Here is a 27,382-nt window from a genome sequence, read left to right as displayed (position 1 = left end):
CTAAATCAGCTGAATTTCAAATAATGAATCCATTGGGCTTAATGAGTCTGTGTGTGTTTTAGGTAGAGAAACATTATCCCACACACAAACCCCTATTACAGGTATAGGATACTTACTATAAACACAGGCAATTGGTTTTAAATGTTTATTTTTTTGTGAAACCTACGATGTTTGCTTAAATGCTTCATCAAACTATTTAGGAAATTGATATCCCACTGATGTATAAGTTGTTTTGATGTCCAACACCACAATGACAGTGATAAATTGTTGTGTTGCATATAAAATAAGCAGAGTAATTAAATGACAGAGAACAAGCACATAGAATTTCGATTTCTACCATGAAAGGGAATTCTAATTTTCTTCACCCATGATCTCACACATTATCACATTATGGGTAATTACAAGCATTAATTAGGCCCTATCACACTCATACAGAATAACTTTCTATTTAAATCCAATTTTTAAAAACACATTTTCTATATTTTTGGAGGGAAGAAGCAGTCCAGTAATTTATATTTTTTTCAAATGCATTTTCCTTCTGATTATTCTTGGAAGCATGAAGACACATTTCTATAGTAGAGATTTTATATATATATATGAGATAACAAAGTTTACAATATGAAATTATACATTTCCTTCAGAAAAAAATAAAATAAAATAAGAAACTCCTCTGCCCCATCCAAATTAGTGCTAGGCTGTCTAACTATTAAATTATCAAATTATAACCAGGAGACACCAGAATGAAAATCTTCCTCTCCTTCTCTCCTTTTCTTTTTCTTCATTCTTATCTCTTTCCCCCTTTAATTTATATATTTCCAAGATTTCTTACAGTAATCTATTAGAGCTTGCCAACTTTGTATATGTTTCTCAGAAGATTCTCCTTCTATTGCAATCGATACTTTATATATTTCATAAATTCCTATCATTTTAAACTTTCAGTCATCAAGAGATGGAATATCCACTGTTTTCCATTTTTGTGCAAACAAGATCCAAGCTACTGAAATGATGTACAGGATCACTTTCCTGTATCTAAGTCTATCTTTTGGTTGTATTCCTTGAATCATATTTAAAAGATATATATTTGGAGTATACTCAAAAGATATATCTAGTATCCTATGTGGAAATGCTGTAACTAGGGACTTATTATCATTGTTTGTTTGTTTGTTTTGCATATAAAACAGTATTTACTGCATAGTAAATTTTGTGCAGAATAAGTCCTTAACTTTAAAGGTTACAGTCCAGATTTCTGCTTGTCATGGTTTCTCAACACTCAGGCAACACTTTTTAAAAAATATTTTTGAATACTTTTCAATATTCTTTCCAACAAATTTCAGCTCCACAAAGCACCAGCAGCCTATTCAAAGGAGTGTTCATAACACAATATTCAAAAGAACAAAGATTCAGAATTATATATCTATTTACACACTTTCAAACCCTAAACAACTCTGTTGAAGTGGGGGTTGGGATTAGTGAGGGAAGTTTTAAAAGTGATTCCTGCAAACTGTAACCTGTTAATCCCTTCTGTACAAATTATTTATTTGGATGAATATGACCAGGAGACACCAGAATGAAAATAAAATCAGTCTAGTTCTGCCATGTCCATGTTCTGTATTTCTGTTCCACAGAAACTCACACTCTCAGTTATTCTGCATCGGCTGTGCGATGGGACAAGCATCACAGCATGGAACTATTTTAGGACCATAAAAGTTTATTTCCAGAGATGCAGAGATGACCACTGTGTTGCAAGAAGCATGAAAGCAGTGTGAGGGTGGAGCAGAGTAAGGATTGTTGTTGTTGCTGCTGCTGATGTTGCTCTGTGCCTTCAAGTCATATCTGACATATGGTGACACAAAGGCCCCATTCTCACTGGGGCATTTGCCTTGGGTGGATCCGGGTCGGCTTCACTAAGCCAGCACCGAATCTCTCCGGCAAGACGTTCATACTACCTTTACCCCGATCAAAGGTCCCCAGTGCAATTTACCCTGCTTGACAATCTCATTTCCAGAAGGGGCGCTTCAAGATGAAGCCTCCATATTGTTAATCAAATTCACTTCTGCTGCTGTCAGTGGTAACATGTCATGCAACCATTCGCCAAAGACATAGATGCATCCCCCCCTTCTTAAAAAAAAACACGAGCAGGAATGTTTGTCATTTTGATAGATTATGCAAACGCTACATGCTCCAGGGAGGGAACCCCTCAGCTCCCTCTTTAGGCTCCTGGCTCCTAGCCGCTCTTGGCAGTCTCACTGGCAGGGAGCCTGGGCAGAGCAGTCCTGGGCCCTCCTCTGCCTCCTTCTCCTCCTCCTCCTTCTGGCTGAGAAGGTGTGACTTGGACAGAGAATGTGCCTTGAACCGGCACTGTATGGCGCAGCAGCACTCTGTTTCTCTCTCCTCCTCCCTCCACAAGGGTCCTCAAAAGACCCATGCCATGGCTGGATCGCTCAATCCAGCCAAGGCAGAGGGGAGGAGGACCCCCGAGGGTCCCCCAAAGACTCCTACCATAGTTGGGTCGAGTGAGACCTGGGTAAGGGAAGACAGCTGGCAGAGGAAGCAGAAAGAGGAAGAGGAGGAGAGGGAAATGGAGCACTGCCGCACTGCACAGTGCCGGTTCAAGGCACACTCTCTGGCCAAGTTACACTCTCTCAGCCAGAGGGAGGAGGAGGTGGAGGAGGGCCCAGGACTGCTCTGCCCAGCTCCCTGCCAGTGAGGCTTCCAAAGGCGGGTAGAAACTGAGGGCCTAGAGAGGGAGCTGAGGGGTTTCCTCCCTGGAGTATGTAGCATTCGCATAATCTGTCAAAATAAATTACCCAAAAAAAAAAAAAAGCATGTGAGAGGGGAGGCATGTTTCACCCACTGCCCACCCTCTGACCTTTAGCCCTCTCCCTGAAATTGTCCCGATCATGATCGGGGCCAAATTCACATTTGCTTTCACCGGGTTTTCCGAAAAGAAACAGGGAATACCCCGCTTTCAGAAAACCCACACTGAGGGGAATTTGCCCTGGACTGGGTGTGCAAAACCTGGCGCCAGTGGAAACTTCCCACTTTTAAACTGGGTTGCAATTCAGTGCAAAAGGTAGTCTAAATGACCTCTTAGGTGAATATCTTACCAAGAAAATCTTGTGATATATGTTCAAAATTCAGAAGGTGTTTGCCTTTGGCTTTCTTTGAGGCTGAGACAGCATGACTTGTCTAGCATCACTTAGTAGGTTCCATGGCCAAGTAGGGATTTGAACCCTGGTCTAAGCAGTTGCAGCCCAATGCTCAAATTCACTGGTACCACACTGGCTCTTGTAAAGTGGTGCCAAATTTACAGATTTATAGGAGGTTCAGAGAAAAACATTTAATTCAAAATGAAAGCATTAGATGTAAAAAATCCCATGGGTAAAGCTGTAATTTTTATATTTAAAACACATTCTTTATACATGTCTACTCAGAAGTAGATCCCAGTGGAGCTATTGTGACTTACACACATGGAAATAGAGTACTGCAGAGTTTAGTTACTGAAGTAAAAAAGGTGCCAGTGGTATCTTAAAGACTGAAGATTTATAGTGGCATAAATGTTCTGTAGGAATGTTCTGGAGATTCCTCATCAGATTAATCTGCCACAGCAAATTCACACAGAATCTCCCCTGGATTAAGTTACAAAACATGTTCCTATAAATGGGATCTAATGGCCAAGTATATGCTAGCCAAATACCAAATTTCATTCCAAGCTAATTTGAAACCTGTTTATGCCAGTTATTAGAGAGTCCAGGGTTTACCTGCCTGATTTTTGCACCGAATCCTAATGTTAAGACTCAAAATGTTTTTGTATCATTAATTGTACAATAGTCCAAGGATATTAACACTGAGGGGGTTTGTTGTATTTTCGTCATCGTCATAATCATCATCGTCATGTTTTCACTACCTTTAAAAATAAATTAATGTTTTTAACATGGCTATTTAATTATTTTTTGCATTTTCAATTGTTTTAATACCACCCCCCCAAAAAATCAATTTTATCTGGGTTTTAACCTATATTATGATCCACCTGAAGTCCCGTTCAGGGAGAATGATGGGAAATAAATAAAATAAATAAATATGGACAAGTGAACCCAAAAGAGATACATGCATAAGGCTATTAAGGAGTTGATGGATGAAGTGACTTCATATTTATACCCAACAACGCATTAGCATATTAAAGAAGTGATTCAGTCTTGTTTGGGTTTTCTTTCCCTGCTCTTTATCATAGCCTTTCTGGCCAGTTTACAACAAAATCCATTTATACTGTCTATAAGACAGTGTGGGACAAGGGGTAGAATGCAGGGGTTGATACCCTAAAAAGTAGGCTAGGTATGTTGTTGTTTTCATTACATTTTCTGGTTTTACAGTGATCCCAGAAGCAGCTGTGAATTATTAGGAGGAATAACAGCTTCAAAGAACCAGCACGCAATAGTGGTTTAAGTGTTAAGGACTCCAAGAGACCAGAGTTCGAATTCCTCCTTGCCAATGGAAACCCACAGGGTGACCTTGGGCAAGTCACAGTCTCTCAGTCTCAGAGGATAACAATGAGAACTCCCCCCCCCAAAAAAAAAACTTTGAGAGAATGTCATAGGTCAGAGTTGATTTGAAGGCAAGTTACAACAGTTAAAGAGATACTAATTTCCATGCTTAAAATTTGCCTATTTTCTGCTGCTGCCTACTATCTCAGCTGTACTAGCTACATACTGTATATCAGGGGTAGGCAACCCTTTTGACCCGGGGGCTGGGTTGCTGTCCCTCAGACAACTGGGGGGCTGAAGCCAAAAAAATAAATAATTAAATAATTTTTTTAAAAAATAATTAAATAAATAAACTGGGACAAATGTAGGACAAAATTTTCAAATGGAGGGCACTTTTTAAATAAAAAATGGAGGACACGCGAAAAAATTAGCTGATTTTTTAAAAAATGTTAAGATAAATGCATGTTTCTGAGGCTTCTATAGACAATTGCCCCACCATGCCCCTTGCGCGAGATGCCAAAGGCCCCGGCGGCAATCGGCGGCAGAACCAGGCTGGGGCTGGTCCCAAGGCCTCACCGGGCCGCATCCGGCCCACGGGCCGCAGGTTGCCTACCCCTGCTGTATATACTGTGACTACTTTTGTACTTTTGGATGTTTAAATATGGAATGTTTTTGTTTCAGAATGTTATATATATTATAATGTTGTAACAAATTTCAGATGGTAAAATAGATTTTCTTAGAACATTATTGATTCTGATTCTTCTAAACTTTAAAAAAAATCACAGGGGAATACACATACAGAGACACATCTACTTACCCATGTTTCTTGAGGTATGACCAAGCACCAGTTATGCTTCCTCCTTTGCATCCATGTTGGTTCGGGATGTAACAAGAGATCAAATGTTGAGGGGAAAGATTGTCTGTGAAACGGCCTTGAGAATGAATTGCTATTCTATCTGCAGCAACACCTGTTTATGGGAAACAGTCAGGTTCCTAAGTGATCTGCCTTGGACTTTCATCATTTTTACTGCACTGGGTGTATTAAACCAGCATCGTGAAATACATGTAGTGTTCTTTATGGCTAGGAAGTTATCACTCTTTAATACAGTAGGTTTCCTTAAAATTACGGATACACTGTTTATGAATTGTATAGGCAATTTGCACAAATACAATCTGCATGTTTGGCCAATTAGAGGGATGCTGAAATAATTTAAGCTCCTATGTTTTTACCTAGAGCAGATGCACTATCTAAAGCATATCTGACAAAGATCTATAATGATCTAGTACATGGATACGTGAATCTCCTCACCCTCTTAAACAGGACAGGACCATTTCTTTGACTTGCCACCATCAGAGGTTCTGTTGGTGTTGATGTGGGAGAAGCATTTCTCTACCTTAACACCCAGGTTGCAGAAAGCTTGCTCCAAAAAAATCCCTGTTAGATTCCACCTTAATAGCTTAATAGCAATTAAGAGTCACCTTATTTGTTGATACTTCATTTGTTTGATCCCCCAAGATGCCATGGCAATTAAAGTGGACTCATGGGACTATAATTGTGCAGTGTGAAAGAGCCTCAATGTTTTCAAACCTCTGCAGGGAAAATGGAAAAAGTCTGACTCACAGATTTAAAATGAGAGACAGAAAATGACTGATCATGATTTTTAAGTTTTGGAGACTGTGAAAAATGAGACTGCTGGCTAGTTGCAACTCAAATACATAGTACCTGCTGGAGTTGGGATCTCTATGGCTGTGTGGTAATAGCACGTAGGGCATGTAGAGTGTAACCTGCTGGGAAAGAGTAAGGAGTGGAAAATCTGGAGATGGGGGGCTGACCTTAGTTGGCCTGTGAAAGGAAAAGAAGCAGTGGGGGAAGACAAATGGAGTATTCAACATGAAAGAAGGAAAATGGTGGACCTCCATCAGGGAAAGAGAACTGATACATAAATAAATGATACTGTCTCATTTTCTGTGTAGTGATACCCACAAGGATATCCTTACTATTTTGTCTTGCCGGCATGGACATTTTATTATTTTTATTAATCTGTTTTTAATGTTTTGTATGACCTGTTGTTATATTGTTGGAACTGTTGTTCACCGCCCTGGTTTTTAGAAGAAGGTTTTATTATTATTATTTATTATTATTATTATTACTATGTAAAGGTGACTGCACTCCTTCAAATATGAAAGTGGTGTGTGCACTGTCTCTCTATTTAATTCACGGAGAAGATTACTGTGTGAAAGAATTCAGTTTTCACATTTCACTGGGTACACAGACCTGGCTTTTCCTTCACATTACTACTTTCTTCTTCTTCTCTACTTTAGCAACTTTAGGAAGTGGAAATGAAAATGCATTTTGAAAAAAAGAAGAAACTCCCAAGTGTGTGTGTGTGTGTGCATTTCTTGTTCCTAGTGCAGAATTCTAAAGCAGAATTTAGAAATATTCCTTGCCTAAAGCATATCTTCCAGAATCCCCCACCCAGTCCCATTGCTATCTGGTAAATGCTGGAAGCTGTGGTCCAAAAAAAGACATTTTCCATGTTTGGGAATTAAGTAACATATACAGTAATTATCTCAAAGTAAGAAGCACATCCTTCAGCCTTTCAAAAATGAACATATGGGACATGTGCAGCCAAGCAACATCAGTGTGAGCAAGATGGCAGAAATTATTAATGAGAAATAACAGACAAGCTAGGAGAGGCCTCAGCTCTTTGCATTTGCCATAAGGTACAGGGAAGGACAGGACTCCATCCCCCCACAAAGTCAAGTGCAAACTTCTTCTGCACTGTGAACTCAATTTGCACCAATTGAAGTAAGCTGTGGATAAAAAGAGGGGGTGGGCCTTTTTAAAAGCAGTTGAAAAAGTGGGATGCCAGAGGATTAATTAGGACTGCCTCTGCCAAACAGGAATAATTGGAGGGTATGAAGAAGACAACTGCTAACTGAACACATTTAAGCAACAGATGGAGTCTGGTCTGTCACATTTCTAAGATGGAAGAAAGAGAAAAGAGAAGCAACATTTTACTTGCAGTTGAAAAGGCCCAGGATGCTGCACAGTTTCTTTGATCCAAAGGGTCATGAATCCAACCTGGCCATTCATGCCAGGCCACAAAAAATTCAGGGAAGTCAGCCTCTCCAGTTATGTTTCCCTAAAACAAAACAAAAAATTACAGTTAATTTGTGTGCAGGGAGCTGGATTCTCTTCCTCTACTATTTGAGCTTCTGATAGAAGACAGAAATGAGACCTCTTCCTCTGGACCCTCTGCTCAAGGAGCACTTCCATGGGGTCTTTAATATATGAAGCCAGGAAAGAGAAGATGGCAAATGCATCGCCCATACAGACACAGCTTATATAGCCCAAATGAGCATGGCCAGCCATACCGCTAGGGAGCTACCTCAGGCAGCAAGGGGTTGGAAGAGAAAGCTGCCCACAGCATGTGCCTCCTAAGCTAGCCTGCTGCATTCAGGTGCAGTGAAAGGTGCTGTCCCATTCCACAGCTGAAGTAGGTGAGCTGATAATTCTGCCTGCTTCTCTGCGTGGAATAAGAAGGAGACACCATCTTGTTCATTCCTTCAGACTGCCAAAAGCCTTGGTCCAGCTCTGGAAATGCATGCATAGAGATATGGGAGGCCTGGAGAGAAACTATCTCCTTTCCTCATAAGGAAATTATGTATGCACCAAGGAACAAGATGAAGAGAAGCATCTCTGTCTTTCAGTGTGGCCTAGCACCCTTTCACTTTAACTACAGTGGCAACAACCTGGGATTTGTAGTTTGGTCAGTTGTGCTGCAAGAGCATCCTGGCTAAGAATTCTAAAACTATTCCCTCAGGTGCACATCCCTGTATTTGAATGGTGAACAATAACACAAATCCATTTATTGAATAGAATTCCATTCCACAGAATAGAATTATGGCAGTTAGAGTTGAATTGTACTATTACACTTTAATGTGAAAGGGTCCTTGGACATCCTTTGGCATGAAAACACTGCATCCTGGCCTAGGATTACAACCAAATGGATATCCATTCAAGTTAACATGATACATACAAAGCAAACCTATCAGGTTTCTTCCTGGATATGTTTGGATACTAGTGTAATATGGACCTTTGGGGGCATGCTAGAGCAGGTGTGTCCCACAGACTTCTTTGTAATAGTTATGGGCAATATTCTGCTGCTACGATGTGATGCATACATAAATAGCGCTTGAAAAAACAAAAACTACTTTTTCCCCGTTACAAAAATTAGAAAACAGTCAGCTTTCCACAATGTTGAGCTGAGCAAACCTCATCGCTGGGACCACAAATATTTGTGGTGTTATGTGCTCAGTGAAATATACTGAATGGCTGACACGTTCCTTGAGTGCTGGGCACAGCATGGCAAAAGAATCTATTATCTGTATAACTAGGGGATACAACTGAGAAGAGCTCTGTTGATGTTTGCTTGCTGATCAGAACCTTCTAAAAGGAAACCTACCATGACTAGTTTCATGTCCAGCAGGGCAGCAGATGGGGGAAATGTTCCAAGACGATGATTGTAACCTTCTTTCAAGCTCATCCCCCAAAACTGGCTGTAGTTATGAGCTTTCCATCTGCCTCACAAACATAACAAAAAGTGTGTATCAGTTATACAGATCATGCTGTGCTGTCTTCAACTCTAATCCAACTATGTTTTAAGACTTTAATCTTTTCACTTATTTCACTTCACAGAGGGAATTACTGTGGAATTCTGGGAATAGATGTATACCCATCAAGACTTTTTATTGTTTTCCATTTACATATATGAAATGAGTATAAATGACAATTTGCCAATTGCCACACTTGTTGAGGCATTCTGAGAGCTATAGTCCCCCCCCCCAAAAAAATAAAAAAAAAAAAAAAAAACCACCCCAAGTTCTGCTTCTTTGGGGGTTTTAAATTTTCCCTGCAACAATTTTCTCAACCACCTTTTTGCAATAAGTGTTTTTGCTGAGGAGTAAGACAAATCCAAGAGACATCATGGGGTAATGGTTTGAGTGTTGGACTATGACTCTGGAGACCAGAGTTCAAATTCCCACTCAGCCATGGAAACCCACTGGGCATGCCACATGCTCTCAGCTTCAGAGGAAAGCAAGTCAAATCCCCTCTGAACAAATCTTGCCAAGAAAATGATAGGTTCCCCTTAGGTTCACCATAAATCAGGAACTACTTGAAGGCACACAACAACAAAACAAATCCAATTATTGATATATTTATGTATTGGGTTTGTTTATGTATTTACTAAATTTATAGTTCACTTTTGTCCTGCGATGGAATCTAAAGCAGCTAAATGCACCCCTCTCCTGGTGTGTTTAAATAGAGACTTACAAGTTATCTGAATAGAGCTATGAGGAAGCAAATTGCTATCTTGAAGAATTGGAACTGCTGTGTGGAAGGCTTCACCTAGGAAATGTTCGTTTTCATGGTAGCACTCTTCCATCTTCAACTTTGCCCAGCTTGTCTGTCAGTTGCTTTACATGGTAATATCAGTGAGTCAGTATCAAAATGAATATTTATATTAATGGATACAGATTGCAATGAACTGATGTGTGTGTGTTTGTGCATGTGCCTAATTTCAAACTGAGGCAGAGACATCAGTCATTCTTTAAACTGTGCTGATATTTGCTGTTGATAGAGGCACATAAACCTATTAGAGAAATGCTGTGTTACCAGAGTAAAAGATGGAAATTGATTTAATATTATTTTTTCTCACATGGGTATAATTAATAGGAGGTAAAAGGTAAGGCTTAGTAAAATGCCTAAGGTACAGTACTTTATAACATTATGGATGTGATCCATAGATTACTACTTGATGGAATAAATGTCCTATATGAGCTAGATAAGAAATCATAAAAGCATTCATTTTCAAAGTCATAAACCCTGGTACTTTCCATCTTGAAAAAAAAAGGAAACTCAGATATTTGTTTCTCATCATTTAAGAGTAGTTGGGTTTCTTTTTTCTAATTTGAAGGTGAAATATTGCACAAGTTTATTTCTAAGTATGAAAAGGTGCTAGAAAACATGGACACAGTTTGTATTGCTCACTCAAAGAATGTGGGATAGAGCTGCTGTTTTTAAGCATGTCCCCATCTACAGCAAGTATAGATTTAGCAAAGATTCTTAACACTCTCATGAAAGGAAACAAGAGGCTTTATCACATGAGGAACCAAGAGAATTATACCAGGAGAATAGTGTCTTCCATTGGGGCTTATCACACAATGCCATTTGTCTTTTGTTTTTCTCCTATTTTCAAAGCATTTCTTTTTATTAATACAAAAATACCATTAATGACCTCATTTCTCACTATTGTTCCACCACAATTTCCAATGTGAAGGTTCACTTCCACTTTAATGCTGATTTTTCAATGATCAGTGGGCATGCTTTGGATATGGCTTAGGTGCCCTGTGATCAGGTGAGAAGAAGAGGCAGAAATTTCAATTTTATTTCATTTCCATTGGCAAAGTAACTGAGAAACTTTATGGGGGGAGGGGGAAATCCATTGGTAAATGACCTGTCCCATCCCAGTTGGGGGCTTGTCAGTCAAGCACCAACCACCATGTAACTCCATTCCAGAGTCTCTCTCTCTCTCTTACACACACACACACACACACACACACACACGGAAATATAAGTGGGAAGAAGTCTTAATGTCTAAAAAAAACCACATTTATTTCATTAACCCTCAGCGTCTTTCTTGCTGTTTGTTCTATCTTATTATTATTATTATTATTATTATACTTTATTTATATAGCGCTGTAGATTTACACAGCGCTGTACATGCAGACAAAATAATTGATAAAAATGAAACCTGCCAATGGCATACATTCTACAAAATACATATAAAACAATAGATAGTAATACAAGATAGAATTAGATAACATAAGGAGGCAACAGATTGAGAATATCAGAGATCAAATAAAATATCAGATAATAATCAGATAAACAGTCACACAATGCCTGGGAACACTTCCCTGAATAATATAGTCTTCAACTAAGTTTTGAAACTGATTAAAGAAGTGATGAACCGTGTTCGTGGGGGAAGGAGGTTCCAGGAGTGAGGGGCAACAAGTGAAAAGGAACGAATCCGGGAAATCCTAGGCTGGGACAGCAGACCTTGACTACCAGAATGGAGGACACAAGTGGGAAGGGGAGGAGAAAGAAGGTTAGATAAATAAGGAGGGGCCAGCCCATGCAGGGCTTTAAAAGTCAACAAGAGAAACTTATACTGAATATGGAAGGGGAGGGGGAGCCAGTGAAGGGAATATAGTAGAGGACAGATATGGTCAAAGCAGTGAGCAGATATAATAATGCATGCTGCTGAATGCTGGACTGAAATTAAAGGACGAAGGTGAGAGAGAGGAAGCTCTGCCAGAAGGAGGTTACAATAATCTAGTCGTGAGATGACCAGAGCATGGACGAGAGTCTTGGCAGTAGAGGCCGAGAGAAATGGATGGATTTTAGCAATATAACAGAGAAAGAATCTACAGGCTTTGGCTGTGGTCTGGATCTGGGGATACACGACGGGGAAGAATAAAAAATGAAACCAAGACTGCGGGCTTCCTGAACCAGTCGAATAGAGATGTCATCAACAGAAACAGAAAAGGAGTGTTGAAAGATGGACTTAGGTGGAAAGACAAGATGCTCCATCTTGGACATGTTGAGTTTCAAATGCCGATGGTGCATTCACTGTGAGACAGGTGTGAGACAAGATGAAATTTGCTGTTCAAGCTCCAGAGAAAGGTCAGGGGTGGAAAGATATAGCTGAGTGTCATCGGCGTACAGATGATAGGAAAAACCAAAAGAACTGATAAGTTTTTCTAGGGACAATGTGTAAAGAGAGAACAGTAGGGGACCCAAAACAGAGCCCTGGGGAACTCCAACAAATAAAGGAACAGAGGATGAGGTCTGACCACCCGTGACCACTGCAAAAGATCTATCTGACAAACAAGATTTAAATCAATAAAGAACAGAGTCCGAGAACCCGAGGTCAGAAAGTATATCAACTAGTGATCCACGGTATCGAAGGCCGCAGACAAATCAAGAAGAACAAGAACAGAGTAAAGGCCATTCGCCTTGACCTGCAAAAGATTGTTCGAGATCTTTGTGAGGGCTGTCTCTGTAGAGTGCCATGGGTGGAAACCAGACTGAAAGGGATCTAGAATGGATTTGGCTTCAAGAAACTACCTTCAGACTTAACTAATTGCTGGCAGATGAAAGCCAGTGTCAGGATAAATTAGACATATAGATTAGACTAGCTATAGACTTTCATCTGCCAGTGATTAGTTAAATATGAAGACAGAAGTCTGCTCTATCCCAATCAGGAAGCTCCCCCCACCCCAAAAAAGGGGAGGCCCTTTCGAAAGTAAGATTGTTTTCATTTATATTGGGGGGGGGGATTAGGAAAAGGGATTGGTGATAAAAGGGTGGCACTGGGTGGGCATTCCCAAGTGCTGTCTGTGATTAGCTTTTAGCACAAACAAAAGTTGCAATCCCAGAAAGGTTCCTTAAAATGCAACAAGAAAGAGAACAGAGCAACTGCATAGTATTTTTAGAAGTAACACTGTTTTAGCGGGAGGAGAGCCCCATGTGATAAAGCCCCAAAACACAGCTATGTGTATTCTCTTTGCCAATAAAACAGGAGTGCTTTGCTCATTAGTACTGCAAAATCAAAGGATCCTTACCCATAATTCCCATCATTGATTTGCTTAATTAAGCCGGGCCGCACGAGGCATGTTTCAGCTGAACATTTCCAACTGCTGTTTACACATTTGCTGAAATGGGAGCAGAACAGAAAGTTTTACATAGGAAAGCAATAATGGTTATAATTACAAGCAAATGATGTTTGAGGGTCACATATGGCCCTCAAAAGATGTGCTTATTAATCTGACTTCCTATAGTGCTTCAGAGCATATGGACTTCCATTCCTTCATTATTTATTTATCAGTTGTTTTGTGACTTGTTGACAACTCAAGCACCATGGTATCCAAGATTCAAACCATTTTGAGACCCTCACCTCATCCACAATTAACAGGCAGGCATTTGTTCATTTACCATTTCCCCATCTATGTATTCTCTCTTTTTTCCACATCCTCATCGCATCTCTGCTTGGCTTTGTCCGGGATCTCTCACTCTGTCTCTTTTTGCATTTTGGGGAGAGATGTCTCTCTCTTTTTTGTATATATTACCTTTCAAAGGTACACATTTTGGGGCACATTTCTGAAACTGTAGGAATAGCTGGAATGCAACAATGACACTGATGGGGAAGCAGCATTTTGTGCATGTTTGAAATGTGTGCATTACTCTCTGGGCAAATTACAAATATGTGGAATCCTAGTGGAGGGGGTGACCTGCACCTATCTGTCAGTGAATGTTGTCAGTCTGGGATGCAACCTAAGTCAAGCCTGTGGACTGTATAGAAAATGTGGATGAAATGAAATCAGGAAAAGAAAAAAGAAAAAAAGAGACAGAGAGAGAAGGCTGCTTTGCTGAAACGAATTCACTGAACTTCTCTAATTCCTCTAGATTAGGGATGAGGAAAGTGCAACTTCTAAATTAAAGATGTCCTCAAAGACAACTTTTATGGTTCCCCAAGCCTCCCCGGTGACACTTAAAGTCCCCTCATTTCCCCCAGTTTTTCACAATGATTTTGGGTGACTTTTTCACACCTAAAACAGCCAAAATGGCCCAAACATTTAATTTAGAATGTCCACTGACCGTAGCCCTCCCAGTGCAGTCAGAATTGATGCAACATCACTTCCTGTAAATTCACATATTCTAGTGATGTCCACTGGGTTCAGCAAATGTTATCCAATCCATGCAGTTGTCCAACTCTAAACAAAGGAGATTATCACAAGGGGGAATCGGACTTTCTTGTCCCATCCCTGTCCCATCCTACCCACATGATTGCGTGAAGGTTATCATATGACATCAATATCATCCCATCCATGGCACATTCTTATCGCACAATTGTGATAAGATTTTCAGAAGATGTTGCACTTATCCCATCCTTCTCCTTCCCCTGAAGTGACATCAGTTTGAATTAACAGAAACTCATGTTAATAAAATGACAAGGCCACTGACAGGACATGGGCTGGATAAGTGCACACACGATAAGGACGAGGTAAGGATGGGAGCAATCCCTTTTTACCCCATGGGACAATCTTCAATGTTTCTGATGTCTTTTCTGCCAGAATATGGCTGCTCAATAGGACAGCTGCTGGTCTTATTTCACAGAACTATCAGTTGGATGCAAAGTTCCCTTTTCACATATGGAAGGGACCCCAATTTGGTGGAAGCTCCTTTTGGCAAGAGAAGAGAGAGAACAAATGTTTGTTTCTGACAGAGATGTATAAGGTCTGTTACAGACTGCCAAAATAAAGCTGCTTCGGGTCTCTTTGGAGGTATGCTGTTTAAATGATGCATGGATCCTAAGAATCCAGAAGCTGCACCAAAGCTGCACTCCAGTGCTTAGGAACGGAGTGTGGCTTTGGCACAACCTCCGGACTCGTGGGACCCATGCATCGTTTAAACAGCATACCTCCAAAGAGACTCGAAGCAGCTTTATTTTGGCAGTCTGTAACAGGCCTAAATGTCTCACAAAACTACAGTTCCCAGAATTCCATAGCATTGAGTCATGGTTGTTAAAGTGGTGTACAGTATAGACACAGCCCCAGTGGGTTTTCATGGCCGATGGGCAACCAAACTCTAGTCTGAGTTGTAGTCCTACACTCAAACCATTACACCACACTAGCTCTCAGTATATGATTCCACTCATGAAAAGTGAAGGTCCAAGTTTAAAACACACATTTCCATTTAAAACATCAAATCCCTGTAAATTGCTTTATTTAGATTAAATCTGTTGCATTGTTCTAAAAGTGAACAGTCAGAAGCTATCATTGCTAAGTAACACAGACAAGGAGACATGTCTCCTATATCCAGAAATGGAATTGACATCAGGCTGAGCATTATGTTTTCTAAATAGCTCACAATGGTTAACAGGAAAATAAATACCAGTGTTGGTTTGAGCTATAGGAAATATTATAGCTTGAACTTGTAGTAACTTTCACATGAATATTGGTGTGTTAATGGAGAGAAGAGCTGGCAGTTTGGCCCAGCAAAGTACTTTGGGTTTGGGTTTCATTTTCTTTTATTAATTAAGTTTTTATAATTGTATCCCCTCTGGGGAGGGAGGGGAGACATTTGGGGAGAAGGAAATTTGGGCGTGGTACAAACCGCCAATAAGCAGCATACTGGCGCTGACATTAGGATTAGGGAATGTGCACCATGTACATGCTCCCTAACCCTAATACGTCATGGCAACATAACTATGGCAGTGCCTGTATATATGGGCGCCATCGTTATGTAAGCACTGCAGCACTTACGTAACCAGTGTGCTAGTGGTGCAATTGTTATGCCACCACCATGGCATAAAAAGAACCCACTTTTGGTGGGTTCTTTTTCTGCCGGCAGAAAGCCACACGGTTTGGCGGCTGCGGCTTCCCTCTGACGGAAAAACCACTACTGCCAGCCCAGACCTTCAAGAAGGTATGTACCGGACCTTTGTTATGTCCTAAAAGGGCCAGTGCAAGATATGAGAAGAAGATTCGAATTTGGAAGGTCAGCTATGAAGGAATTAGGCCAGATCTTCAAGTATAAAAATATATAATTGAATATCAAAGTCAGGATTGTCCACGTCATTGTATTTCCAATTTCTGTGTAAGGTTGTGAAATAAAGTGGACAGGAAAAGAATCAACTCATTTGAAATGTGGTGCTGGCAGAGAGTTCTGCAGATACCACAGAGCATCAAAAAGACAAATGAATGGGTGTTAGAAAAAATCAAGCCTGAAATCTCCATAGAAGCCAAGATGATTAATCTGAGACAGATGTTCTTTCGACACATCATGATTCATTAGAAAAGACAATGATGCTTAGCAAGAGAGACGACAGTAGGAAAAGAGAAAGACCATATTACAGGTGGCTATGAAGGTGGTTTCACCCAAGAAAGGCACAGACCTGAGTATGTGAGAGCTGTTGCCGATAGACTTGGAGGTCACCATAAATGGAAGTTGGCCCTCTGGTATCTTTTAAAAAAAAAAGCTTTATTTTGGAAATATTGGCACAGTACAGACTGCCGAAAAACAGCGGCCTGCTGGCGCCTCTTTTTGCTCCGGAGGGAAGATGCAGCTGCCAATCCGCACAGCTTCCCTCTGGCGGAAAAAGAACCCCAAAAAAGCAGGTTTTTTTAAAGCCGCAGAGGAGACGTAACAAGTGCGCCAGTGGTGCACTCGTTACGTAAGCACCATGTGGCAATATATGGACACGATGCGGCACTTATGTTATAATGGTGGTGCCCATGTATACAGGCTTTCATTGGGGAAATAAATAAGAGACACTTGAACAGGTGCAATTAATCTTTCAGATATATTTATTTTCAAGTTCAAACCAAGCACAGAGGGTGGAGTGCTGATTAAGGATGTTCTGGAGAACATAAGGCTTACCTCCCTTCCCACAGACTGACATTTCTCTGGTCTAACCTACTCAGTAAATGCTGCTTAGGCAACTGCACAAATAGCAGCTCTGAGAGAGGAGCAACTGACATTTCTTTTCATTATGTCTCTTTATATTGGCCAGAAGTTGGAACACAATGTCTGATTTTAGCGAGTGTACCTACATAAATTGAGAGCTTAGTGATATTTCCTTAAAGTGTCATCAGTTGGATCTGTATGAATCTGGAGCCAATTGATATGACTGTTGTCTAATTCAGCAGGGTAAACTAGACAGAATAACATGAACACATACTTAGGCCAGAAGAACTATTTTCAGCAAGTTACAGAATCAGAATAAATGTTCCTTGAACCTCTGCAGCCTTCCAGCTTCATTCTTGGCGCTGTATGCTGCCCTTAAAATAAGATCATAGAACAGCCTCCTACAACCTGATGTTCAGTACCTCAACATCCATCAAACACAGCCAACAGAGCTAATGGTGAGGTATGATGGGAACTGTAGTCCAAGACATCTTGTGGGCATCTGACTGTCAGCTCCTGATGTTCTGCCAAGAGCAAGCTTCTACAATCACTTCAGTGGAGGAGCTATTTACTGATTTTTCCCATTGCCACAAAAGAAATTTCCTCATGGACACACAGGACCAGAAAATGTAAATGCTATGCTACACTTTTACATTTTCACCAGCACTGAAATTCATCAGCAGAGGTCTGATTCTTCTAAATCCAAGTAGAAAAATATCCTGGGAGGAGTTGTGGGGAAACATCCTAACGTCACAGAACATAAAATAGCCTTTTGGATTTCAAACTCATTCAGAACTGAACTTCAAGTAAATTTAGCATGCCAGCACCCATCTTTTTGCTTGCTTGTTGTGTGGGGTTTCCCCCCCACTAAACTGATGTTCCGCCAATATACATACAGATGTTTTTCAAATCTGGAGATATGTGTGCTTAGCAATTAACATAAAACATGCCTTTCAGATACCACAGTGGAGGAAATCTTAAACACAACAGTCTCCAATGGGATGAAAAGACACAAAAATTTGTCCTGAGATGTCCTTCTTCATTTTGGAAAGAAACAAAAGAAAGTTCAGCTGAACATTGTTACATAAGAGGTTTTCAAAAACTTCACATAATTCTGGATACACTGGGTCTGGTTTTCTGATCTTTAAAGGGTGTGTTCTAGTTCTTTCAAAGACACTTCATGATGTTTCTCTCTAGCATCTAATTTTTTAGATAGCTGTTTCTGTTCTCTCTCTTTTTTTTCTTAATTCATTTTCTAGATCCAGTATTTTCAGTTAAAATGCCTGCTCTTTAGAAGTGACCCTTTCCATCTCTTCTGCTAACTTTTTCCTTCCATCTTCCAAAGCAGCTTCCAGCTGTCTGGTTAAAGCCTCACAGTCTGCAGTATTTTGATTGAACTGGAATTCTGTTTTCTGAAGACTTTCTTCTTTGTTTGCTAACTCATTTTCACGTTGTTTAGCAGTTCCATTACTTCTGTTTTTTTAACTTCTTCATACTTCAACTGAATGTTGTGATTCTCCTCTTCCAAAGAGAGCTGTTCCAAGACCCCTCCACTGTCACCTACCTGGACCTGTAGCTCCCTAATCGCTTTGGATTTATCTACGCAGCTCTTCTTGCCTTCCATATCTTATCCTTGTGGCAGCCACCTCACTCTAATGGTAAGGCTGGCCCACTTTTAGAATAACAAGATACAATTGCCTTGTTCAGAAAAATCAGGAAATATTTGGCCCATGGAAGTTTTCTCTCCTAGCCTTTTTATTCTACTTTATATAACAAGAAACAGCTTTAGCTAACAATCTAGCATTGAGCACTGGATTGGACCCAATGGCCATGAGGCTCCTTCCAACTCTATGGTTCTAGAATTGCAGTATAATGCAAACACCCCCTGTTCCAGTTCCTTGGACTCTTATACCAGTATGGATGGGCAAATTCAAACTGGGTGAAAGCAACACTAAGCGTGCCTGGTTGCATACAACTATTTCTGTTTTGTTATGCTCCATTCACATGAAGTGCATACCCATCTGAACAAATCAGTGCAAAACAGTAATCATTCCTGACATGAGTAATACTTTTTTCTAATTCTAAGAAAAGCAATAATTTAAATTGTTCCCATTTTCTCCTAGTTTCTATGTGTTTCACAGTCCCAAAATTCATGTTTTTTTGTTTCCATGCCAACATGATCTCGCGGTGGGCATGACCTTCCTGGAGCTCTGCTGTGAGTGTCACCTCATTTACAATACAAAAGAAAAATCTGTAGGGGAACATTTGAGAGTGTGAGAAGTCTATGGACCTTATCACACAAGGCACTTACCGCTGCCAAAATGTTGCCCGAACATTGCAGAAGCACCGGAGGTGGGATCATCTGTCGCGCTTCTCTAACGTAATTGAGGCTTCCCGCTTTCCTTCCGTCACTGAAGCGTTCGTGGGGAAGCGTTGGAGAAGCCATTTTTGAATAATGGGATCTTCCGTTATTCAAAAATGGCTTCTCAGAGGCTTCCCCATGAATGCTTCAGCAATGGAAGGAAAGAGGGAAGCTTCAATTACATTTTAGAAGTGTGACGGATGATCCCACCTTCATGCTTCTGCAACATTTGGGCAATGTTTTGACAGCAGTAAGTGTTCATGTGATAAGGTCCTATATCACTGCATGAATTCATCCTGTATTTAGTGATGCAAGAAGCACAGCCCCTTACACTCCCCAGATATTCTCACATAAAACCCAGTGGGTTTTATATGGGATCAGGGAAGAGGCCAGTCAAGTCTCTCATGGAATTCACTCCCAAGAGAGCTTCACTTGGCCCCTCTTTGCTATTTAAACATGGCTTCAGCTCTTAATTGGATGGAGAACTGCATCAGGTTAGCTTATTTTTAATGTGAAAAAAGTTTTAACATATTTTAACTGTTCTAAATTAATGTTTTAAGTGGTTTGTTTAGTGCTTTTAAAAAAATTATATTACTGATAGCTTTAGTTATATTGCTTTAACATTTGTTAATGTTTTAATGTGTAAGCCATCTTGGGTCCAACATAGGATAAAAGTGGGATATTAAACAGACAAACAAACCACCCAAGATGAAATCATTTAGAGACTGTGCCAGCACAATGGCACAGTCACAAACCAGCCAACAAACAAAGATGTCGGCACCCTTTATTGTTCCAATATGTACTACCATTTTGTAGTAATTCAGACTGGCAAACCTTCTCAAGGGTCAACTCAGATTCTTATCAATTCAGAAGGAAGGTTATCTGATTATATCACCCATCTTAATAGATGTCCTGCTTGTTTTTCATTCCAGGTCATTACCAGGAGTTGCAGTTGTCTTTAAATATGGCTCCTTCTCCATGATGCTGCCCATCTTTGAAGCAACCTGCCAACAAAATTTTAAAAGAAGACAGTAATTTGCTTGCTATCAGGGATGTCACTGATGGTTCATAATACACTGAAGGCAGAGAAAGACATTTCTCCTCTATTTCATGCCAAATAGAATATTTAATTTTCTTCATTGGTAAATATAATCCATAAATGAGTCATTTCCATATAGGTCCAGAAAGACTTCCAGAATGTATTCTCACAATGGTTCTTGTATAAACTGTTGAGAAGTCAGTGTACGTCCAATATGATTATGCACATTTTTATGAAGATTTGGTCATTACATATTTTCACTTCTCTGAAGATTTTATACTGTGCACTTCTTTTAAGTAAAGCATGTATGCATTTTTAGATATCTGTAAACATGCCAGCATGCTGTAATGGTTTACTGTATATACTCATTTTTAAGTCTAGACTCCCAAAACCCGAGTGAACTTATCTACAGGTCAATATAAGTACTGTACTTGAACTCTTACTTTCTTTTTCTTTAAAAAAAAAAAGGGGGGGAACCACCTCCTGGTCAAAGACAAGAGTGTAATCTGTCCTGGAAGCACTGAGCCCTGTCTACTCTTGTGCTTTTAGGGTGAACACAAACAGTTATGCCTGCTGGAACTTTGTAAGTTCATTGGCATTGTTTCCCTTTGCTACATGCCCCTAGGTTTTATCCTTTACTTATGAAAAGTTCATATCAAAATCCATCATTTTGGCCCCCAAACCTATCCTCGGCTTATACCTGAGGTCAACTTATAATGGAGTATGTAAGGTAACCGTTGATTGCCATAAGCTGGAAATTACTTGAAGACACACAACAACAATAGCAACAACGACGCATGAAATGAAGATCTAGTGTGATTGTCTAGCAAAATGGGGATCTAGTGTGATGATAAAATTGTTTTATCTTGGTTGGAGGTCCCAGTGCACAGGCCACACTTCATGTTTCCCTGTTGCAAAAACATGGAGACAGATGCAAAAACAAAACAAAACAAACAAACAAACAAAAACCATGGAGACTGATGCCTACAAAGAAGCTTGTGACCGCACTGATATGCAGATATACTGGATTGCAAAAGAGGGGTCCCTGCTGAGATGCAAATGGATATTAAATTTCCTAGATGTTGAAAATCTCCCTATTGCCACATGGCCTGGGTTAGGTAAATTCGGAGGGAAAGAGGATTTACCTAACCCTGGAATGACCCCCAATTGTGTTTAAGATGGCCCCTGACTGAAACTCCATGATTGCCCCTGCATTGCCTTCACACTGACTCTGGGATAACTTCAGATTTTGCTCGTGTGATAAGGGCCTATGTTCATATATTGATTTATATGTGAAGCTAATAAAAATAAAATTAAGAGGCCACATAATATAAAAGACAGGAATGGTTTTTAAAATGCACACCACACACACATCCCCTGTAAAGAGTGTTTGGACTTCAGGCCCCAGATAAAAAGATGGGTACCTTTTATAATCTTCACAACCCTTGCAAAACATATTTTAATAGCATGCCAAGAATACAGATCCAATATATTTTTAGTTTACGATAAAAGAATAGCTAGCACTAAAACTGTAACAGTTTTGGGTGTACAAACTTCAAAGCAACAGACATTCTTTTCAGCTGACAGACAAGGCCAATGAGATAAATAAAGAGGAGGGAGACTTTGGGGGCGAAATCACAAGCTCAGGCTATAGTTAATTGCAATAGATTTCATTTTTTCTAAAAGGTGAACTAAAATTCAAGGGATTTTCTCTTCTGAGCATGCCTAATGAGGGTTATGAATATTAATAATATGTCCATGAATCTATAATGACTAATTTAAATGAACATGCATTGTATGAAGTAGAGGTGGAAAGTACACATGTAATGGGAGTTTCTAGAAGTTTGTGCATCAGCCAATGAAAACTGAGAGAAAGAAAACTGCAGCAAAAAATGTTTCATAAATATTGTGTAAAACTTGGGACAGGTGTGCCTACTTGCCTAAGACACCTCTTATTGCAAACTTGTAATTAATAAATTGGAAATTACTGCTTCACTTGTTTTGTCCTAATTTAATTTGATTTGGTACTTTGCTACTTAGAAATCTATACCCCTCACTGTGGAGGAGCCTGCCTGCACAAAATATATCTTCCCCAGTATACCATCTTTACTAAGGACTGAAACAACATGCAGGCATCTGACTAATATCTCCAATTGTTTTTTATTCTTGTTTGGTTTGTAACATCTTGCCTGATGAAGAAGCCCATGGAGCTTTGAAAGCTTGCAATAAGTATATTATGCATTTCAGTTAGTCAATAAAGGTATCACTGATGGGGTTTTGTTTGCATCTGTTCAATGGCCAACACAGCTTCCCCTGCATGTTTTCTCTTTTATAAATGAATTTATCCCATTCATCATCTGCAAGGTTATTAATGAATGCATGCACATATCTTTTGTCATTGGAAATAAACTCCTGTCTTTGGAAAGAAATTCAAAGCACCTCACTTTCCACACTCCTCCTTGCTTTCTTTTCACCATCAAGGTGTTCCAGAAAGGTCTTTTAATAAAGATAAGATGGTGCATTTTTATTCTTACTCTTATATTATGTTTTAAATGATTTAAACTGTTTTGAATCAGTGCTGCTTTAATAGGATATTTTATTTATTTATTTATTTATTGTTTATAAAACTTTTACGTCTAAAATTATGATTGTAATAAAAAGTTTTATAAACAATAAATAAATATCCTATTAAAGCAGCACTAATTGAAAACAATTTGCATTTTTGGCTGTCATTTAATTGTCATTATTTTAGCTGCCTTTTCATTTAATCTATGATGTGACCCAACATGTTGAGAGAAAGGTGGACTATAAATTAAATTAAATTAAAACATAAAATATTATGAAGTATCCCTTTGAACTATCTGCAAAAAAGGTGCAGTTCATAAAGCTGATACCTTTGAAAAATATACAGAAGTATGCACTATATAGTATGTACTATATCTGTGTAGTGTGAAAGGGCCAGGTTTCTTGCAATGCAGTTATGAAAGAAGAAAGGGAAGCAAATGCAGGCATGTTTCAGAGGGAAGCAACTAAATCAAGATGGAGAGATTTTCACAGCCCTGTTTTGGCATAATCACTCTCTTTTTCAAGTACTGTTGAAGATATTTCACACAAAAAGCTTCACTGCAATCTATACAGTTACATGGTTTTATTGGCTTGTGTCCTCAACTTACTGCCATAAAGAGGAGAGGAGCCAGCAATTCATCCCTTGCTCCATACAAATTATTCTACAAAGGACCACCTGGACAGAGAGGAAAGGATACTTTAATACAGTACTCTCTGTGGGCTTCTCTTGGCAGGCAAAGCTTCTTGTCAGGTTGCCAGCTGGAAAAAAGTGTGCCAATGATGCTTGAAGTGTGAACAGACTTTTGCTTTTACATGTCTTTTAATGCCCTTCTGTTAGCAAAATAAGAATTACTGCTTCCACTTTTACATTGTTCCATTTGTTTTGAATATCACAGTTCACAATGAATGGTTGAAGACTAATATTTTTTCAGTGTAAAAATTACACTGAAAAAATATTACTCCTCTAAGAGTTTACATGGCCAAGCAGGGAATTGAACCCTGGTCTCCAGAGTCGATTGATCAATCATTTATATCCCACCTTTCTCCAGGCTGGGACTCAAGGCTGCTAGCTCTCTGGATTATCGCTACTTCTCAGCAAGCCTACCTCATAGGGTTGTTGGAAGGTAGAAGGCAGCAGAAAGAGAGGAAGATGGATAGACTCAATCAGGGATGAATTTTCAGGACGTAAGCAGAGCAGTGGATGATGGGGAGTCCTGGAAATTATTCAATCACAGAGTTGCCATGAGTCATGGTTGACTCAAGAGCAGTTAAAAACAACAGGTTAAGTGGTCATGAACTTCCCAGGTATGAGAGTGGGGTTGTTATTTTGCATAGAAGTAATGCTATAAAGATCACTTTATTATTTATCTATTTATTTATTTTGCCACGCTGATACCAAACAGGTAGAGACCCATGAAAATACCAAAGGAATTCCCTGAGAATTACTCTGATTCACAGTGGGAGGGGCAGAGGAAAATAAGGTCAAACTTACATACTGTACCTCATTTGCTTGCCCTTGGCCTCATCTTACTCCTTTCACTCTCCTACTGGACCTCTCAACCTCTCTTCCCCCACTGCAGAGCCACCTCAGAGGCCTTGCCGAGGCCAGAGGAGCGGCCCCCAGCAGGCCACAGCAACAGCTGCACTGGTGGCGGCGGCAGCGGCGGCCGGAAGAGCGGCCAAAGGCGCCGCCACAGCAGTGCCCTAACAAAACCCAGGGGTGGAGGCAAACCCGGGACAAAGGCCCTATCAGGATGGGACCATGCAAATCCAGGAAAGTCCCACCCCCCGGCGGGATATGGCAACCCTACTCTCACCTCACCTTATGCTTTCTTACAATTCCTCCCTCCCTTGCTCTGCAATAACACCTCTGACTTTATTTTGTCACATCTCCTTCCCTTTGTCTTTTGTACTCTACTACTTGGGCATCTCCCTCTCCTTTCCCTCTTTGCTGCATCTCCTTGCTTTTCACTTGCACCTGCCTATCCTCCTCTCTTCTCTGCATCTTTCCTCACCTTCTTGCTGTGGCATGTTTTCCTCCCTTGAAGCCCTGACAGCACCTCCCACCCTCTCTTCCCACACCTCACTTCATATTCCTGTCTGCCTGCTTCTAAGGAGTTTATCACACGGGAGGAATTTCTCTTAATTTCGAATGAAAAGAAAGTGGGGCTCAAATGTATTCACGTGAATTCGATAGTTCAGTGAATTTACGTGAATTCGAATTGCGTTCGAACTGACTTCCCATTGCCCGAAAATAGCTTGCCATTGCCCAAAATTGCATGTGGTAGTCTATCACACAATAACGTGAAGCCCCATGATTGTGTCCGGATTGCCATTGGATTATACTTCCAATTCCTTTGTCTGATAATGTCCTAAGAGAAAAAGCAACTGCATGAAGTTGCAAATATAGAGGGCCAGTAAGCAGGCAGATGAAGGCGGTGGTGCTACTGTTGCTACAAGGCAAGGGAGGATGAAACAAGAGAGAAGGTGTTAGCAGGGGCAGTGCTGTAGGGAGAGATGCAAGGTAAGGTGAAGAAAAGGTGACAATGATGAGGATGGCTCGTTTCTTGCCACATTGGACAGCTGCAGCTTTCTGTGGTGGTGATGGTGGTGATGTGCCTTGATGTCGTTTCCAACTTCCAACTTTAAGGTGAACCTTTCATGGGGTTTTCTTGGCAAGCTTCTTCAGAAGGAGTTTGGCATTTTCATCCTCTGAGGCTGAGAGAGAGTGTCCTACCTAAGGTCACCCAGTGGGTTTATAAAGCAGAGCCAGGATTTGAACCCTGGTCTCCAGAGTCATAGTCCAACCTTCAAACTGCTACACTGCGCTGACTCACAGCATTCTAATATCCCCTTATGAAATGGAACTTGATTTTTTGGGGGGGTGGTCATCTAGCATAGTATTGTTACATCAAAAAAGAAATGAAGACCAACAGACTCTATGGCGCTTAATCACTGATTTATTCAATGCAGCTTTTGCCCTGCTGTTTTGTACCCTTCCTCCTTCACTTCAATGGTTCTGTTGCTTGATGTGCAGTCTTTGCAAGGAACTCTGCAAAACAGACTTTGACTAGGCTTTTCCCTCACAAAAGCTAGATTTTTCTGTGGAGTAATACTGACCCAGGGAATAGAAAGAAGACTGGAGAGGACAGCTATTGAATGTCAAATATCAGTCATAAATGAGAGACTCCACTGATTGGCTAAACACACATGCAAAGCCTCCCTGTGCTGTGAATGAGAAGTTATTGCTATGCAAAGCTTTTCTAGGCTTGAAATAATTTTTTGTTTCTGGTTGAAGATAAGGGCAACAGAAAATGAAATAAGGAGCTAAAACTTGGTTTCATTGTGCCAAAAACTTCACGATGGCTCTTGTTAGAAAACGGGAAGCCATTTAAAATTGGTGCTTTTTAAAAACACTCTGAATTGAACAACACACTGTTTCTAATATCTTATTTCCAAACACAACAAATTTCTCATCTTCCTTGCTGTTGTCTGTACCCACCATCCAAATAAATATTCCTGGTGGAAAAGATTTAAGGGGGTGCACTTATGCATAGTGCAAAAGGGAAAAGAGGAACAAAAAGTCCTGACGCACCATTTGAAGCCTGCTCACACGTGAACTCTCCTTTTTTCTTTTCTTTTATGTACATTCTTAGTTTGAGCTATTTGTGACATCTCCAAAAGCCAATTTTTCCCAGGTTTCTTTGACCGATCAAGTTTTTGAAATAAGTTATAACACTGAGCCAATTCGCAGCCAGATGAAGACACATTTTGTATCAATGCACCCAGTTCATCTGTTTAACACTCACCTGCTTGCTGTAATGAAGATGGTCCTATGTGCTTGGACGCAGGGTGCCATGTAGGACGCTGGTGGCAAACAGTCCAGAAATCAGGGCAGCAGTCAACAGAGTCAGCCGGACCCGAAGTACAGAAACTGTCACAATAGCATGTGGCATTTCTGGAATAGTAGTGAAGTGTGCAGCCATCATCTCTTCCGGAACAGCAACCTCTCAGTCTACAGTAACTTCTGGGGATGATTCTTTTGAGTTTGTCTCTTCTAGAATAGTCCCCATCTATAGAATAGTCTTTTTGCAGAAAAACATTTCTAGAGGAAACTAATTCCTCCATGCAAAGCATGATTGCAAAGCAACATGAGATCAATATATGGCTGTTCATCCCCATTCTCAGGAATTAAATTAAAAGTAATTTTCTGACTAGACTTCACTGATTCACAGGAGATCTCTTTGTCTGTCAAAAATGTGGGTCAAAACTCCTCGTGATTCAGCAAGAGGTCTAGACAGAAACTGGAAACCTAATATTCTGTGCAAAGTGGAAAACATTTGTACTTTAACCAGCAGTCAGAGATGCTATAAAATGTCTTGTTTACACAAGACTGGGGT

At 40.2% G+C, this 27,382-nt stretch overlaps 1 protein-coding gene across 1 annotated transcript in view; it reads right to left on the bottom strand.

Moving 5' to 3' along the window:
• TINAG (tubulointerstitial nephritis antigen) overlaps positions 1 to 27,164 on the bottom strand; it is a 49,340-nt gene extending 22,176 nt beyond the window's left edge. The window contains exons 1-6 of the mRNA XM_042445897.1: positions 26,792 to 27,164; positions 20,319 to 20,382; positions 13,173 to 13,262; positions 8,951 to 9,065; positions 7,504 to 7,627; positions 5,299 to 5,449 (exon numbers count right to left, since the gene is read on the bottom strand). Coding sequence (XP_042301831.1) covers positions 5,299 to 5,449; positions 7,504 to 7,627; positions 8,951 to 9,065; positions 13,173 to 13,262; positions 20,319 to 20,382; positions 26,792 to 27,164 — 917 coding nt within the window. The remainder of the gene's footprint in view (positions 1 to 5,298; positions 5,450 to 7,503; positions 7,628 to 8,950; positions 9,066 to 13,172; positions 13,263 to 20,318; positions 20,383 to 26,791) is intronic.
• Between the last annotated feature and the right edge of the window lie 218 nt (positions 27,165 to 27,382).

Source organism: Sceloporus undulatus, chromosome 1 (assembly GCF_019175285.1).
Source record: "Sceloporus undulatus isolate JIND9_A2432 ecotype Alabama chromosome 1, SceUnd_v1.1, whole genome shotgun sequence".
Taxonomy (NCBI): Eukaryota; Metazoa; Chordata; class Lepidosauria; order Squamata; family Phrynosomatidae; genus Sceloporus; species Sceloporus undulatus.
This window is presented reverse-complemented; position numbering and strand designations above follow the sequence as displayed.